Source organism: Molothrus aeneus, chromosome 2, assembly GCF_037042795.1.
Source record: "Molothrus aeneus isolate 106 chromosome 2, BPBGC_Maene_1.0, whole genome shotgun sequence".
NCBI classification, from domain to species: Eukaryota; Metazoa; Chordata; class Aves; order Passeriformes; family Icteridae; genus Molothrus; species Molothrus aeneus.
In genome coordinates, this window is record NC_089647.1 from 87,429,729 (window position 1) to 87,447,059 (window position 17,331).

At 39.0% G+C, this 17,331-nt stretch overlaps 1 protein-coding gene across 2 annotated transcripts; it reads left to right on the forward strand.

Moving 5' to 3' along the window:
• Positions 1-698: 698 nt before the first annotated feature.
• IL1RL1 (interleukin 1 receptor like 1) lies at positions 699-17,034 on the forward strand. 2 transcript variants are annotated; one of them, XM_066571586.1, is made up of 10 exons: positions 699-765; positions 2,996-3,197; positions 3,465-3,633; positions 3,714-3,876; positions 6,042-6,110; positions 7,978-8,110; positions 8,209-8,366; positions 12,388-12,531; positions 14,537-14,695; positions 16,515-17,034. In XM_066571586.1, the coding sequence occupies exons 1-10, from the start codon at positions 699-701 to the stop codon at positions 16,859-16,861; spliced, it is 1,611 nt and encodes a 536-aa protein (XP_066427683.1). In that variant the 3' UTR covers positions 16,862-17,034. The 2 variants fall into 2 exon arrangements, with proteins under 2 accessions (XP_066427683.1, XP_066427685.1); XM_066571588.1 differs by lacking the exon at positions 12,388-12,531 and adding an exon at positions 9,612-9,618 and having other exon boundaries at positions 8,209-8,353.
• The last annotated feature ends 297 nt before the right edge of the window (positions 17,035-17,331 follow it).

Genomic DNA, 17,331 nt, shown 5'->3' on the forward strand with positions numbered 1-17,331 from the left:
AGGGGTTTTCTGGAGAGTTCTTGAGCCACACCATGAACTCCAGCTGGTTTGTATCAGTTAGACAAATGCAAACATCAGTGAGATACAGGATCTGCCCTGCTGCTGTTAGCTAAGTAATATTATGCTCCTTTACCTTCCTTTCCAGTCCATTTCCTCAGTTCCCCTTCAGTTTAGCGTTGTTCATGATACTCACTTGGTTTTGATCCTACTGCTCAACTACTTACCTAGAGAAGCTGTCACTGAAGATAACTCCCCTTTCATAAAAAGACAAAAAAGTATGGTGCACCTAAGAAATTGGTTGGATGTAACCTTAATTCAAAACCAGGGTTTACATTTTCAAACCCAGGATCTGTCCTTTTCTAAGTTGGGGTACAGTTTCTCTGCACTTGACTGTGAAGAAAATGCAATGTACATTTATCTTCCTTTTAAAAAAAGCAAGTAAGTTAAAAGAGGCTTCTATCTGAGGAGCACCATGACAAAGCAATTCCCTGACTCCCACTAAACTAAGTCATATCTGTAGTTTCAATGGTGATAGAAGAAACTGCTGCACACACTGTACAGAGCAGCTCACATGATGCAGTTCATCAGTGCATGGTATCATTTTCTGTTCAATTTTCTGATGTACATCAATACAGCATTACTGATACAGCCAGAGTATATTCTAAGATATCAATGTTTTTTCTTCCTAGTTTAGAAATATGATGGGGCTTATAGATTTGATCCTCCTATCTACCTTCCTCTTGGTTTCCATGACATCTGAAACATGTAAGTCACATTTTAAAAATACTTTCTGATAAAGTTTGTTCTGTACAAATGCGTAGGCTGTTTCCAAATTGGTGGTTTTATTTTTAAGCCTAGTGAGTTCACCTCAAGCCAGAAATCACAACTTAAAATCTAGCTTTTAAAGTATATTAAAATGCACCAAACACTGTCCATTTCTATGACAGCAAGTCTAGGTTCAACTTCTGCCACCTGACACCTCTGCAAGCAGAAAGAAAAGGGTCTTGAAAGAATTTGAGAGTAGCTGGTGCTCAAGTTCCCAGCTGGGCACAAACTGCAAAAACATGCTTTAATTGCACTGAGCAGCATGTAAGCATATGCACCCTGCTGAATCAGGGGTGTAAATGGGTGCTGTTCTCCACAGAAATGCTCTTTAATGTCCTAAATTTGGGGGTGTTAATTGAAAAATGCAGTGTAACAATAATATTTCCCTGCACAGGGGGAATGTCCAGAGCAGTAAACTATTTATGATGGGCCAGCTCTACTGACTCAGCTATATAATGCTGGCCAGGGACACAATGTTGTACAGTGCTCATGTACTTCTATTCTTGAGCTGAGATGCTCATTTATCTGAAAAGTTCTATAAGATATGATCTCTAAATATTTCTCCATATTGTCAATTTTACAATAAGAATGCTAAGATTCAAGCAAAGAATATTTATTAAGGTGTCAGATTCTGCTGAAGAATTTGCCAAAATGATTTTCATGAATGTCATTGAGTTTAGATGAGTCCTTTCTTTTTCAATGTCTTCCCTCTCCACACTATTTTTCCTCAAAGAAATCTGTATTTCCAATGTGTTCCACCTTTGGCACGGCAATTTCTGAAAATGCAAATTTGCATTTTCTGACCCCCCTGATATATCCCAGTGACTTTTCAAGGCTTGTGGGTGGGAAAACTGTTAAAATTATGGGGTTGGGGTTACTCATACTCATAGCTGGCTAATTTAGGAGCCCCAAATTAGTACGTGAGATGACAATATCCATGGAGATGGACCACTTTAGAAAGAATGAGAGCAGAAGTGTCCATCATGTGGAGATTCTCACCTCCTGATTTGTGCACCTACACGTCTAAAGCCACAACTGCAAAGTGTCATTTTTGGTAGACACTGTCTATTTTGGTTAGCTGTTTGGTTATCTACTCTCATTTTCATGCTCCTTTATCAACTGCAGCCCCTCTGCTAATCTCAATCTTTGTTCTGTCACCATCCTTGCTCATACTCCCATCTTTTGCTTCTTAGAATGCAATTTAACTTTCAGATGGTTTGTTTTCAGTGGCCAGTACACTATTCAGGTACCTGAGCACTTAAGTATTTATCACAATTGCTTGATCTAGTTTCTCTGGACCAATTTGAGTATTCCAAAGTAGAAGTACACTCAGCTAAAAAAAAAACCAGCTTAAAATATTAGTGTCTTACTCCCAGATTTTCTTATGTGTGATCATATGTGTTTTATTTTTTTAAGCTTCTTGTTTGTCTCAGTTATTTCTGTATCTTTTCACCTTCCCACTTTCTCATCAGATTCTTCCTTTCAGCCTATCACATTGCTTTCATTTTTTCCCACCCTATTTTCATGAACTTCAGAGAGGGGCAGTTTTTTTGTATTTTATTTTATTTTATTTTATTTTATTTTAATTTATTTTATTTTATTTTATTTTTCCTGAGGATCTAATCTACAGACTTCCTTCTATGATTTTTTTCTTCCTGAAAAAAAAAATCAACTTCATTTCTCTGTATTAAAAAGGCAGGACAAAAAAGCACTCATCCATTGCATAAATAAATATTCATTATACTGAAGTTAGGAAAGATAACTACATTAAAGCCATATTTTTCTTTGTTTTAATTCAGTTTTTGAATAGAAACTGTATTTTAGGCAAAGATTTACATAATAAGCTCATTGTAAAAAATCACTATTTTTTCAATTAAATCCTCTTATTTTTACTGCGTCTCCACTTAGAACCTAGGGATCTGTTTGTTTATTTGTGCCTCCCACATTAGTTACTGTTTTTGAAAACAAATGGCTCCATAACTCAAGGTAAACAAAATTTTTGTTGAAAAACCATCTAGTGAAAATAAGCTTCCTGTGTATCATCTCCGAAAGCTCAAGGAGGGTAGAGGGACATGACTGGTCCACTGATCCAAGAATGCCAACCAAGTTCTCTGTCTCACTGGACAAAGGTTTAATTTATCTGAGATTTTAATCTTTTGCTCAATTGCAGTTGATCCTATGGAAGGTGAGGCCTTAGTTATAAAAGGTCCCAAATGGATTTCATCAGTGAACATCACCTGGTATCGCACGGATACTCACAAAAAAATTCCTGCGGAAGAGGAGGGATCACGAGTGTTTTCCATAGAACGATTTCTTTGGTTTCTGCCAACTTCTAGAGAGGATTCTGGAAACTACACTTGTGTAACACATTTGTAAGTGCCACATGGAAAGTGGAAGGTGTAAGACTGGCAAGAATATATGTTTTGATAATATATTCTAATTAAACTTTTGGACATGATGATTTTTTTTATAAGTTTTCACCCTGCAACTGCTATTTTTATGGCAGATCATTAAAACCAAGCTGTGACTGAAATACAATAATCATCCACATATTTATAGAATGACACACATTTGTTATAAACATTGATATATTTCATGTAAAAATGAAGTCACTGACATACCTTATTCCATTTTTGAAGTTCAAGTAATCGCACAAAGTCATACAACGTGAGTGTGCAAGTGCATTCATACAAGCCAGGAGAATGTTTCCCAAGTCGGATTCGTTACCCAAATGACACTCGGAGAGGAAAAATTGTTTGTCCTACCATTGATAACTATAAGAATGCTACTATTGTCCAGTGGTATAAGGTAAATAAAACCCTGATAGTGACAATGTAGGTCAAAATACTGAGAAGCTCTTTGCAACCAAAACCATTTTTCTTTTCCAGGACTGCAAACCTCTTCAGGGACAGAGATACTTCAAGAAAGAGAAATATATTTATATTGAGAATCCAAGAAGGGAGGATGATGGTTATTATACTTGTCAATTTATTTATACCCATAAAGGAAATGTGTTTAATGTATCAGCAACAAGAATTTTCATAAGTGGGGGTAAGACAATAATTCTGTAACTTGCTAAGATTAAAAGACTAATGTCATTTTAGAGCAAAGGAAGCTCCTTTTGTACATTAAAAAGAGAAAGCATTTTGGTTTGATTTGTTTTATCATCTTATTTAAGATTTACATCAGCTTTATTAGATGAATTTTGTGGATGGTCACCAAGATGGGGTAAAGTCAGACCTGGTCTCATTCAGATTTTTGTTTAAAAGATTCTGATGACTCTGGTTACATGCTGTGGTTGATAGAGTTCTCTGGTAGCATATTTCTGAAATGAAGGATCTCCTCAGTGGAATGCCACTATGCTCTGCTTTCTATTTATTGAGGGCAGCAGAATCTGTGGCTAGTGAGGACTCTCTGGTGGTCACTAGATCAGTCATGTGTTGATGGCCTACAGCTTAATGCCTCGTGGTCTGTCTCAACCATCTAACATTTATTTGGTAGTAGAACTGAAAAAACTTTTAAATTTGTCTTTAATGAGACAAAATGAACAAGATATATATAGAAATAGAAAATGGATGGATCTCAGTGATTACTATGTCTCTGTGATTTTGAACATAGCCAATATGACTGAGATGTGTGGACTTTGGGTTGCCTCTAGCATGCAGTCTCCTCAGGAAGGCTTTGTATTAGGATGGTGTTCAGGAAATGGCACACAGAAATTTATAGTTTCAGATTGCATCAACTTGCAAAACTTCAAAATGCTTCTTCAGTTCTGTAATCAGATTGGTAGAAAAATAGTCAGAAAAACCTTTTCTTGGGGGGTGGTGGAGGGCTTGAGTTTGGCTCATGTAGTTATTTTGTTGCTGTTTAGTTGTTTTTTTTAAAAAAAAGGTAATGTTCATTTGTAGACTGAGCATCAGGCCTTTTTGCTCTAGGGAGGCACACAGCTTGTGGGCAGAATGCAGAGCTGGAGCGTGGGAGCCTTGGATGCAGCTTTTGCTGCTGTGCCCAGATCTCAGTAGCAGAGTTCATTCTGCCTATTCTGAGCTGGACAGCAGACAGCTTGAGCAGAGACCTAGTTCAGTAGCTGGGAAATGTTGTGCTTTTCCTCCTTTTCTACCTGCTGCTCTACAAGATCACAATCAGGCTTTCCATGACACTTCTCTGCCTAACAATTTTTGTTTTAATGTACTTCCATCAAAACTTCTCTAACTGTTCTGGAATACTGTTCTTCCTGGGTTTCAACAAAAATTTCTGGGTTTCATTTGGCCCAAAGACATTCAAATTTATAAAAGCCTTTGTTACATCCAGACAGATCTTGAAGTTCATCTAACTTTCTTTTGAAATCATTGCAGAAAGAAGAGGTCACAACATAACATGTTAAATCTGGGCTGAGTCTGGCATGTCTGCTCCAGGTTTTTCTAAACTCAAAGTACTTAATGACAACTTTGAGTTTTTATCAGACCTTAAAATATGTATCCTGATGAGTGGAACTGTTCTGTTTTGTTAATATTAGAGAGTTATGATATACATTCCTGTTGCCTTGCAGATCCATGCTGATCCAGAGGAGTTTCTGCCTCTGAATGCTGGCAGCTAAGAACTTAGCATAGTCAGACAGCTGGGAAGTTACTGGCTCTCTCCTGACTTCTATTTTATCATATCCAGTCAGGTTGGGAAGCAGGGACTGAAATGTGTTCCCACAGAATTTTTTGGGAAATACGTGTTTCACAGAGGTGCCTTGAGTTGGAAAAGCTTAATGAGGAAAGGGTTAGAAAACAATATGTTTGGAGTTCAGACTGCATAAAAGTATGTATTAGCTATTTCATATAATGGATATGAGTAATTTCTCAAATGTCTCTTAATAAAACCCCAAAACAGCTGAGAAATCATACAAGCCTATAACAGCATTTGCTTTTTTCCCCCACTCAGCAGCTAATACAGTACTTCAAAACCTAATTTTTTTTCTTATTTTCTATGTAAAAAGGTACATAGATGGGGAATAAATACTGAAGATATTAACATGTACATACTCCCCAGAGATATTTGGTTGTAGGAATAAAACCAGATGATCCCAACAGATATGTGAAACACTGTTAGTTTGCAATTCTGTTTTGTGATCATAAAATATTAATTGTACAGATTACAAATCTTATCTTACAAAATGCATTTTCACAACTTGTTAATGCATACTTTCTTTTCCTCTTCAATTTCTAAAGTAAAATACTCACCTCTACCACCTCAAATCATATTTCCAAAGAATGAAGATGTAATAGAAGCAGAGCTTGGTGAGTACAAATTTTAATTTGTTTTTAAATTAACATTTTGTAATGGTCTAGAAGATGTGTATCTTCAAGAAGATGCAATGATGGAACTTCTCATCACAGTTTTGTACCATAATATTTACCATATTTAATTCTCTCCAGGCACAGAGGTGTGAAGTTAGATATAACTGATGTGTTATTTAGGCATTGAGTGAAGTTTAGGAAGATTTAATTAACTTGTTCTACTCTCACTGGGATACACTTGGATTATTCACAGAGTGAATCATTACATCTCAGCTGAAAGGTGACAGCTTCCATCCACTTCAAAGAGGGCTGTGGTTAAATCCCTCAAAATTGCTTGATGGTAGCCCTAAGAGGGAAGGATGGACTATCCTTGTGGCTAAAGCTGCTCCTTGCTACCTTCAGTCCCCACGTGGAGACAGTGCCTGTGTCTCTGCTGCGGAACGAAGGAGAGCAAGGAGCTGGTTGCTGGCTCTGAGGCTGAGGAGCACTGCCTGTCTCATACCCAAGTTGGCTAGCAGCGATCAGGCCAGACTGCTTGGAAGATACTGGGAGGGCAGAAGGACAGGACCCAGCAGAGGATTTAGGCAGAGCAGTTGGACAGCCCGTGATGTAGGGCTTGCTCCTGGCTCCCTGCTGATCAGAGCTATTGATGTTCTCGGGGATTCACATTCATCCTGGTTAGCTTGCACCATCAGAACAAGGTGTTCCTGGTAGGAGTGAGAGTTGTCTGGGGTTTGTCTGCAGTCAGTGAGAAAGGTGGAGCTCTCCAGCAAGAGACTAAACCCATCAGAAATCTAAATAGGCAATCTAGGATGCCCACTTGTCTGCCAGGGCAAGTGGGGTGAAGCTGGGCCAGTGGGAGAAGGGATTGTACCTACCACTTCTATTCTACAGCAAGACTGCTCAGGCAGCAGATACTGCAGGGGTCCACAGCCCCCTCTGTGCCATGTGCTGGGGCTCAGAGACTTGTCAGTTGACTCACATTCCCATTATTTAATTCCTCTTTCCCCCAGCTGTTTTGTTGTTTAGAAATTAGATGGTCTCTGCTCGAGGACAAGCTCTCTCTAGTAAGATGGTCAGTGCCCAGTGCTCTGTGGGCTCTGCCTGTCACTCTGAGAGTGCTTACACAGAGAAAATTCACTTTACATTTGAAACCCAATTGCTGTACTGGTTCTATTGTCTCCTGTTTGCAAAAATGAAGGCATTTCCCCATACTCTCTATTACCTATTCATGATCTAACCATAAGATTTAATAGTCTTATCCAAGACCTGCTTATGCAGACTTACATGGAAACAATTTAACATGTTTAATTTATACTTTCTTTTGGTGCAATGGTGACCCTTACTTTGGAATAAATATTTCCTGGTGGGGAATATTTAATAAGTAATTTCCTGTTGTAGTTTTGCTTGGACTGGCTTACTTTACTTTTGTCCAGCTTGAATAAAATCCAAAATAAGGCTGCACACAAGTTGCAAAATAATATATACTGAAATTTAATTAGATTATTTATGTGTACATTTGTGTGTTAACTACCATATCTATCCTGTGTTCCTCCACATATAATCCAGCTGATTATATGTGTCAAGCATCACAAGTTAAGGGTATATTGTCTTCATCATAAGAAATATAAATAATTCCTTTTGTAATCCTTGGTGTGCTATTAGATCATTTGCTGAAAAAATCCTGTTATTTCTTTTTGTCTCTTCTATGTATCATTTTGTGAGCAGTAGTTCAGAAAAATATGTCAAAATTGTTATGACAAAACTCACAAGTTGTATGAAGATTTGTAGGGAAAGATGTTAGGAAGAAAATAGAATTTTCCATATTTTTAATCAAGGAATGTTTACATCTCTGTATCTTGATTAGGTGCTGCTTTGTCTCTGAAATGTCAGGCCCGCCTTGGGATTAAGAAACAGCCACTGGCTGCTGTCAGATGGGATGTGGATAACATCCCAGTGGAAAGCCTTGTTTTTTCAAGATTTCATGAAGAAACTCATTTGTAAGTCCACATAACACAGAATAATTTTTCTTTTACACAAACTGTGCCTAGCCATTGAAACCAATGGTACTATCTCTTTCTTTTTCTCTTTCTATTAGTTTTAATGATCATGAACAAGTATACTATGAAGAGACAACTTTGAATATTACTGAAGTAAAAAAGGAGGATCTGCAGTCAAATTTCACATGTATAGCATTGAACACAATGTACAACACAAGAGTCACAGTGACATTACAACTCAAAGTACAATCTAAGGGTAGGATTTTTTCATTTTGATTCTTTACAATTTGCACTTAGTTTGACATATGCTGGTGAGTTTATTTTATTATTTGTTTCAGACAGTAAAAAAGTTTCAGTTACTAAGAAATGAAACCAGCCTGCTTCTTCCCTGCATGTTCCAGCCAGTTGCAAAATTCTCTTGGCTGAGTCCTTGTCCTTGGCGTTGGGGAGAGAAGGGGACATTATTCAAACAGGGTCAGCAAGAGATGAAATACACAGAGCGTGACTGTATCAGCTCTGTGATAAGAATATCCCATTTCTAGGATATTTCTCCACTGTGACAAATAAAACTATTGTCTCTAGTGTAAAAGTGTGGCAGAAAATAGGCAAACTTTAAATATAAGGGTTTCAGCTGCTGGTTTGCCAGTTTGCCTTCCTTACTATACTGCATCCACTGTAGTTCCCTTTTTGGACTGAGTGTTGTGAGAATCACCTCTTCAAAATCACTCTTTATCTTCTCTGAGTGCCACTGTGTTCCCTCTGTGCCACACAGAGGTGTGGGTAGCACTTCAAAGGCTATCCCTTGGTTTTGTTTTTAAATTCCTGGTTCTAGTTGTACCTGAAAGAGAAAGGAAATCCAGGGCAGTAAATGGCGGGGACAGAGATAATCCTTAGCTCATATGGGAATTTTCTTTTTTAATAGGGATAGCCAAATCCCTAAGCACTGTTGCCAATGCCTCTGAATCAGATTCCTATGGCAGAAAATGCTATTTTGTGTGTGAGGGCTCAAGAAGCAGCTGTGATCAATTGTTTCCATTTTCATCCCTTCAGACATGCTAAACCACCAAGAATTATGGCATCATAGAATGGTTTGGGTTGGAAGGAACCTTAAAGATCATTTAGTTCCAAATCCCCTGCCCTTGCAGGGACACCTTTCACTAGACTAAGTTGCTCAGAGCTCTATGCAGCCTGGCCTTGAACACAGGGATGGAGCATCCACAGCTTCTCCGGGCAACCTGTTCCAGTGCCTCACCACCCTCATAGGAAAGAATTTCTTCCTAATATGTAATTTAAAACTACTCTCTTTTCTCAAGGATTTTGAAAGTAAATGTCAAGACCTTAACAGTTTTCTATAAGAGAGTGTTGGGAAGAGTAAAATGCAGTGTACTGTGATCACAGGGTGTGCACAGACCCATGTCCCACTCTATCCTTGACTGCTCATGACTTTCTACAGGATCATGGCTTCAAAGCCTGGACAAGTTTCCTTGCTAGCCTAGACTAGAAGAGATGTAGGTGAATTGTAACAGCAGAATAGCACCCATCAGGAAGATGGCAGGAAATGTTTTGGCCGGATAGGCGAGTTTGAGTGCAGCATCACTCAGGAAGCTGGCAGTACACCAGCTTTGCACTGAAGTACCTGAGTGTGGGAGTGTACTTGCAATGAGAGGGAAGGAAACTGAGTAACAGTTTCTGCTCACTAGTTTATTAACACAAGTCTCTTGTTGGCCCCATATTACAGACTACATGAAGGAGAACATATAGCATATTCTGTATTCATCCCATGAATCATTGAGTCTAATTTCTGTTAAAGACAAATCTTATTTTGTTTTTTATTCATAGGTCTTCAGTTAATGTTCATGAAAGCTCTTGGCTTTGACCCTGCTTTCACTGCTACCTTTTTGTGTGGATATCTGTGCCCTTGTCCTTGCTGCTGCTATTCATAAGGTGTCTGCCTCTGCTCCTCAGCACTGTTGGTGTCAGCAATGCTACGTCCAGAAGTGACTATGCTCTGCTTTAGTTTCTTTACTCAGCTCTCTCATAGCTCAGCAATATTTATATTAAAGCAATGTCTTTTTTTTCTCTGAATAATAAAAATGCTATAGGATTTGCTTGTGCCTCTCATCTTGTAATAAAGATGTGCACACTCCTTTTTTTTTTCTGTTTGGTTTGTATTTAACAGGGAAAAATTTCCCTGTATTTAACAGGGAAAAAATTCCAAATATATGATTGCTCCTTAGTGTTTCTCACAGCACAACTTGTGTCTGCTAGCTGCTACCCCATTAATGCTTTTTTTTGCACGGTCATTCAAAGCAGAGATAAAGTTCAGCCCAAAGCATCATCTCTGTTCTTCCTCAAAGATGTTTAATGTTAAAGCTAACCTTCTGACTCATGTTTTGTAGACTGATGTGGACAGGAACTCTAGACACAGATCTCTGCTTTCACTGTCTGGAAGCGCATCCACCTTAGATGCCAGAGAAGACAGAAAAAACTGCTGCTCTTCTGGAGTTTGTCTGGAACTCCTTCAAAAGTTGTTTTCTGACATGTTTTCTCTGGCCTTTCCAATATTAGTCCTTGTGAGCTGATAGTTCTGTATTCCCATTGCTCTTGAATATAAATAGAACATGGCTTATGCATGAGGTCAGCTGCTAAATGATGCAGTAAAGTCAAAAGGAACAGCAGGATCCATTCAGCCTTGTTCAGGGGCTTGTGGCACTTGCCCCCACTGTGCTGAATGTTCACTAGTGAATGAAATTAGTGAATGTTCATTAGTTAATTCCAGAGAAATTAGGGGCTAAGCCAGCATTACTGGGAATTGAACCTGCTCTTCCAGGAAGACACCTCTGTGAAGACACATTCCAAACTGCATGGGCACATCGCTTCTTTTCCAGCCTTGGCCTAATCAGTGCAAATATAAATAGCATTGTTTAGGTTCGTAATTGCAAAAGTTGATGCTGGAACCTGTTTCTTCTCCAGATTTTAGAGACTTAATGCAATGCACCAGTAATTGTAATGTTATGATGAGCATGCTGTCAACAAATGCATCAGTAAGAAACAACATCACACTCTGCTGCTTGGGTCAGCCCCTCCAGGTAGTGAAAGGGGTTTCCTTACTTTGTCTGTGTGTATTGAGCAGGAAAATTGATAAAGTACTAAGATTTGAAGGGGTCAACAAAGATGAAGCTCCTTCATAGGCATCATGTGATATTGTTAAAAATATGGTCAAATTTCACTTTAGAAGGAACTGATTGTTTTCTTGCCCAATCTTATTGAAAGGTGTTTCCTCCTGATCTAGTTCTGGTGAGGTAAGCTTCCTCACAAGCCTAGCATTTCTTTTTCCCTTTAAACTCCAAAGAAATAAATGTAAAGAGTGTGAAAATCTTGTTAAATTTGCCTCACAACCTACCAGAAGAAAGGGAAAATGTAAACTCTTCATTTATATACCTTTTCAGCAGAATTTCTCAGGCACACCCTCCACTAGACCAAATCTCTCAGCACCCCATCCAAGTTATTCTGGAACACTTCCAGGGATGGGGCACCCACAGTTTTTCTGGGCAATCTGTTCCACTGTTTTACCGCCTTCAATGTAAAAAATGTTTTCCATATATCTAGACTTAATCTATCCTTGATAAGTTTTCATCTCTGAGGTAAAGATGGACAGATTCTAGAGCTCTTCCATGAGGGAAATTGGAACTAAAGTGGGTGGTTCCTTTCTATCTCAATTTCTCTTACTCATCATTGCTATTACATGCTCCTTGACCCTCTTGAAAGGAAAAGGCAGGAGAGGACATCATCTGACTTAGCACTGTTTATTTTATTTCTGTGACCAGGACGTGTTCTGTTTTCCTGCTTGTCTAGTGCTATCTTAGTTCTTATCTTGCAGATTTCATTACTTGCACATGCTCTTTGTATCCTATTTGTGCAATCATGCCAGAAGCTTCCATTTGTCCTTTTGTGGATTTTCATGCGTAGGCTTAGATGTCTCACAAAATGGTTTTGTTATTACCAGTTTTTAAAAGTCACAAAGTACTTAAACATCATTGTCAGCTGTGGTTTTTAGCATAAGTAGGTCTGGATTCAACAAAGTGAAAATTATATACTGCACAATATGCTTCTAGTTCAGGGGTCTGTGTGTTGGCTATGCCAGCTGGGGAAGGAAGAAGCTTTCTCATCTCTGTTTTGAGCTCCTGAAAGCTGTAATAGAAGTAAGGATATGAGGCTAAAGTTCAGCACACTGGTTACCTTCTCTGTGGCTAACAATATATTCCTCTACTTTGCAGAGGTTCTTCCTAATGTCCTCCTGATCATTGGATCTCTAGTTCTGCTGGGTGCAATAGCACTCTCAGTGATCCTTTACCAGTCCTTCCAAGTGGATATTGTCCTGCTGTATCGGGAGATATTCCAGCCCTACTCAGTCAAGGATGGTAAGTAAGATTTGTGAAAGAAAGTTTAAAAAAAGGAAAATGGCAAATTATAGAGAAAGTAATTTATTTGATAGTGGCTAACCCATGACACCTGAGCCTGATTCTTCTCTTTCTTACACCTTCAGTAAAGAGAAGTAATACATAGCTCTGCAAGTGCTTTACATTCCCTTTTTTCCTGGGTTTTGTAGGACTGAATTACATAAAAGAGAGATTCAGTCCTGGTTTTGTAGGTTTTTATTGAAAGTATTTGCCATAATTACTGAATGATGTTGAAAACCTGATTTACAGTGCTATTAACTGTACTTGTAATGCGCTCTCTAATGCAAAGGAACAAACCTGATAACCAACGTGATAAAAGCATATGTTAGACCAACACAGTTTTTGTAGGCCAAAAAGAAAGATACCAATAGTCTGGAAGACATTTCTGGAGGAATACACCCCCCCTAACTTTATTGGCTGCTTTCAGCTCGGGATTCAGACGTCTGCATTTAGATGTATGAAATGAAAGTGCACACATGAAGGTTTCCATCTTAGACATGAAACCTGGAGATCTGTGGCTAGATCCCACTGTCTAACCATGAGCAGTTGGTGCTGTTGGGGCTGCCTTAGGGCTTCAGTGAGACCGAACCCCTCTGCAGGGGGCAGCTGAAGGGCAGGCAGTGCCTAATGACATGATGAAGTACATGTTTTTAAGAGACCAAATCCACCTAAATGGACAAATTTTAAATCTGAAGCTGACTCTTACCACAGATGTATGCATGGTAGATGTCTACAGCAGATCTAGTTACTTCTCATTAAAGAGGAAAGAAGTATGCTTTTTTGGACAGTTTCCATGGAAGTATATTTTATGATGAAATTAATCAGACTCTGGAAATGGACATTTCATTATTATTACAGAATAACAGAATCACAGATTCACAGAATCAGTGAGGACCTCTGCGATCATCGAGTCCAATCTGTGACCAAACACCACATTGTCAGCTAGACCATGGCACTCAGTGCCATTTCCAGCCTTTCCTTAAACACCTCCAGGGATGGTGACTCCAACACCAGCCTGGACAGCCCATTCCTAATGCCTAATTATCCTTTCTATGAAGAAATTCTTCCTAATGTCCAACCTAAGCCTCCCCTGCTCCAGATTAGCACTGTGTCCTCTTGTCCTGTCACTACTTGCCAGGGAGAAGAGGCTGACCCCCACACCTGGCTACAATCTCCTTATGGGTCATTATGGACAGCAACAGGGTCAAACCTGAGCCTTCTCTTCTCCAGACTAAATAACCCCAGCTCCCTCAGCTGCTTCTCATAGGATCTATTGTTAGAATGGTTTCAGCAAGAACCTCAGCAACAAAAGAAAGGATACAGTAATTTCCACCAGAGAGAAAGAAACATTTGGGATTAGAATAAAAATGCTATAATGGAAAACTTAATTTAGAGAAACGGAGTAAGGAATGAAACAAATACTTGACTTTGTATTTGGTTCTGATTGTAAAACTCTAAGATTCTTATTGTAAGATTCTGATTGTAAGATTCTAAGATTCCTAAGAAATGGGATTTTCACTCAAGACTATGATTTGTTATGGGAATGATGAATAAAGTCCTCAAGATGGAAGAATTTAAATGGAATATCTTGTGCTGAGAGCAAAGCTTGTTGGTAGCGAATTGTATCACTGAAAAAACAAATACTTCATGGCTATATCATGCTAATATGAATCAATCAGTTGAAGTATTACTGCATATACTTTGGAATGCAGTTTTCACAATACAAGGGCCAGGTTCTCCAAAGTTACAAACACACAGGACAAAACAATTGAGCATGGAAAACACCAAATATGCATGGCCTTTAATTTCCAAACATGCACCAGATGATATACATTATTCAGATTGGCTGGAACTGCTTCTTAGATCTATTTCAGTGACTGATATTTTTATTTCTCTTCTACTTTTTGCAATAGACAGCTCTAATTGATGTTAACACAATACTCCTTCCTCTTGTTTTGCCTTACAGATGGAAAGATATATGATGCATATGTTATCTACCCCAAAAACCACACCAGTGAAGCTAATTTTGTGGAATATTTTGTTTACCAAATCATGCCAGATATTCTGGAAAAAAAATGCGGATATACATTGTGTATTTATGGGAGAGATATATGTCCTGGAGAAGGTAAGTTTCAGATTGGTAATGCACTGAAGTACTTGTCAAGCTTGAGCAAATTGTGATTCAAGTCCCTTTTAGGTGTGTAGGAGGTCACTCTACATTCCTGACCTTGAAGCTCATCTCCTCAGCAGCCATCTGTCTGCTCTTTCAGGCCAGGTGTCACAAGGGCACTCTGTGCTTTTAAGTTCTTATCATCTTGGAATGCACAGGAACCATGACCCTGAGTGTGACTCTTTTAAAAATACTCTTGCTCCTTGGAAAATCTAACTCTGTGCAGGCATTATCCGGGCAAAGCCACAACCAAACCTTGCATGAGCTGGCTTGGCTGACTACAAGACAGGGAACAGGAGAAACCCATAAGCTCAGCCAAACCCACAAACTCAGCTAAGGAAACACCTTTGCTGTTATCACTCAGGAGTTTTCAACCTTTTATGAGGGTGTTAGAATCACAAGTAGTTCAGCTTCTTTTCACTGACATGTTCTATTTTCCCTTCACACAATTCCCAGTATTAGTTCAGGAGAGAATTCGTATGCTTTATTTCTGCTTTCTTGTCTTTCAGGATGAAATAATGTTAATTAATCTGTGCTAATTTCCATATAGACACCCTACACAATATATGATTGCTGCGACCTAGGTGCTAGCTTCTTCTACCAGAGCTGACTTCTCTGTTTATCTTGTGCCCTGGTTCTTCTGTAGACTGGATCTCCTTTCTCTGTCAGTGAGCAGGCATGAAGCCTAAGCTGGTGCATTTTCTGTTTCACATTTCTGAAATCATCTGCACTGGGCTAGGTGTCATTCATCTGCCCTGAGCTAAGGCTGAAATCTTTGATGTCCTCCTCTTCTGGAAAGTTGTGAAAGGGCTGCCTGGCCTTGGGAGAAATGAAGGTAAAGAACAGCTGCAAAAGTTGTTGAGCCAGACCATTCCCAGATCCAGCACAAGGAGCTACAGCAGCTCACAAAACTGTCAAAAGCAAAAACTTACAGCAGTTGCAGTGGTCTGGCAGCCCCCAGTAAAGGAGAAGAAGGTATATATGGAGCTGGCTGATGCATCTGCAAAGATGGTTTGTTAAATAATTGGTGCGTTGAATTTCCTCAGGTGGGCTCCCACTCCTTCTCTGTTGGCCCAGCATCACAGTGACAGTAGCACTGATCAGCTCTCCCTAACATGGCAGTGGGAAATTCAAATACCTTCTGTTGTGCTGACACACATGCCCTGAAAGTCTGGTTTACCCCTGGAGGGTGAATGCCAACAAAATGCACAGATTAGTGTATAAATTAGCACACAATAACTCAGGAAAATTCACTGTAATTTAGGCTAACCACACCTGGAAATAAGCCTCTTAGACAAAAGTCACGCAAAAGTCCCCTGATGACCAGTTTTCAAGGATTGCAAGATCATCTCTAAGGCATTAAACTTGGTACAACACAATTCCTTACATGAAGACTGCTGATCAAACACTATTTTGTTACAGTCAGATCTACTGAATTTGCTCCTAGGTCACTGGAATAGAAATTCCTAACAATACTTAAAAGCAGTGACTATATTAATGTTTCAATTAAAAACCCCATTTGAAATGAAAACTTTTTGGTTTGGGCTTCTTGCTTTTCTCTCCCCCTGCGCAATTGCCTTTGTTTGGTTGTTGTTTTTTTTGTCTTTTCGAGTGGTTTAGGGAATAAAGTCTTTCTCTAATAAATAGAAACTGTGTCAGACTGAAGTGAGATAGAAATTATTTCTGGTTACAAAGCAATGAAAATGGAGTTTCCAATCTCAAAGGAATTAAAAAAGGAATATTGGTGTCTCATCATTTTCTTGTACATTGCTAGATGCAGCCAGTGCAATTGAGACGAGGATGCAGAAGAGCAGGAGGCTGATCATGCTGCTGACACACCAGCTGGTTAATTCTAAAGAAGATGCTTATGATCAACACATTGCTCTATACAATGCCCTCATTCAAAATGACACCAAGGTGATCCTTCTGGAAATGGAGACAATTGGGACTTATGGGAAGCTTCAGGAATCTCTCAGGTTTATTATTAAGCAGCAAGGCACCATCAAATGGAAAGAGGAGCACACGGTGCACCCACAGTCACCCAATTCTAAGTTCTGGAAACAGGTGAGGTACCATATGCCACTGGCACGCAGGCCCTCACACTTGGCTGACACCAGGTGAACAGTCTTGGAGAGCAGTGCTGGACCATCAGGATGGACTACAAGCCCACAGCTGTTTTTCCTTTCAAAAGGTGCATGACTGTACAGTCTGCAAGTCTGGCTGTGTTTTTTGAACTTTTTTTCCGTCCTTCTACTGAGTAACAATGGGGTAATTGATGGAAGAGGTCTAGGAAACTGAGGGGATATTTTACAGGCATGAGAGGTCAAAATAAATAATTCTAGATTTTGTGGAGAATTTTGCATATCACAGAAAACCAAATGTACCTATACTCTTTCTAGATATAGTTGTATATATAACAGAAAGTTATGATTGTGAGTAACTGAATGCCTTGCAGGTTTACTTCATCTTTCTAATGCAGTTGATAAATGCCTTCTGTATTATTTGATCACAAAGTATAATGTGTATTTTGCAATTAGAAAGTATGATGTTATGCTTTTGTTAACTTTTATTTTCTGACACTTACTCGTTTT

Coding starts and splice junctions, on each gene's coding strand:
- IL1RL1 (XM_066571586.1), top strand. CDS start 699: ATGATGGGGCTTATAGATTTGATCCTCCTATCTACCTTCCTCTTGGTT. Junction 3,634..3,713: donor CTATTGTCCAGTGGTATAAG/GTAAATAAAACC, acceptor TTTCTTTTCCAG/GACTGCAAACCTCTTCAGGG. Junction 3,877..6,041: donor AAGAATTTTCATAAGTGGGG/GTAAGACAATAA, acceptor CAATTTCTAAAG/TAAAATACTCACCTCTACCA.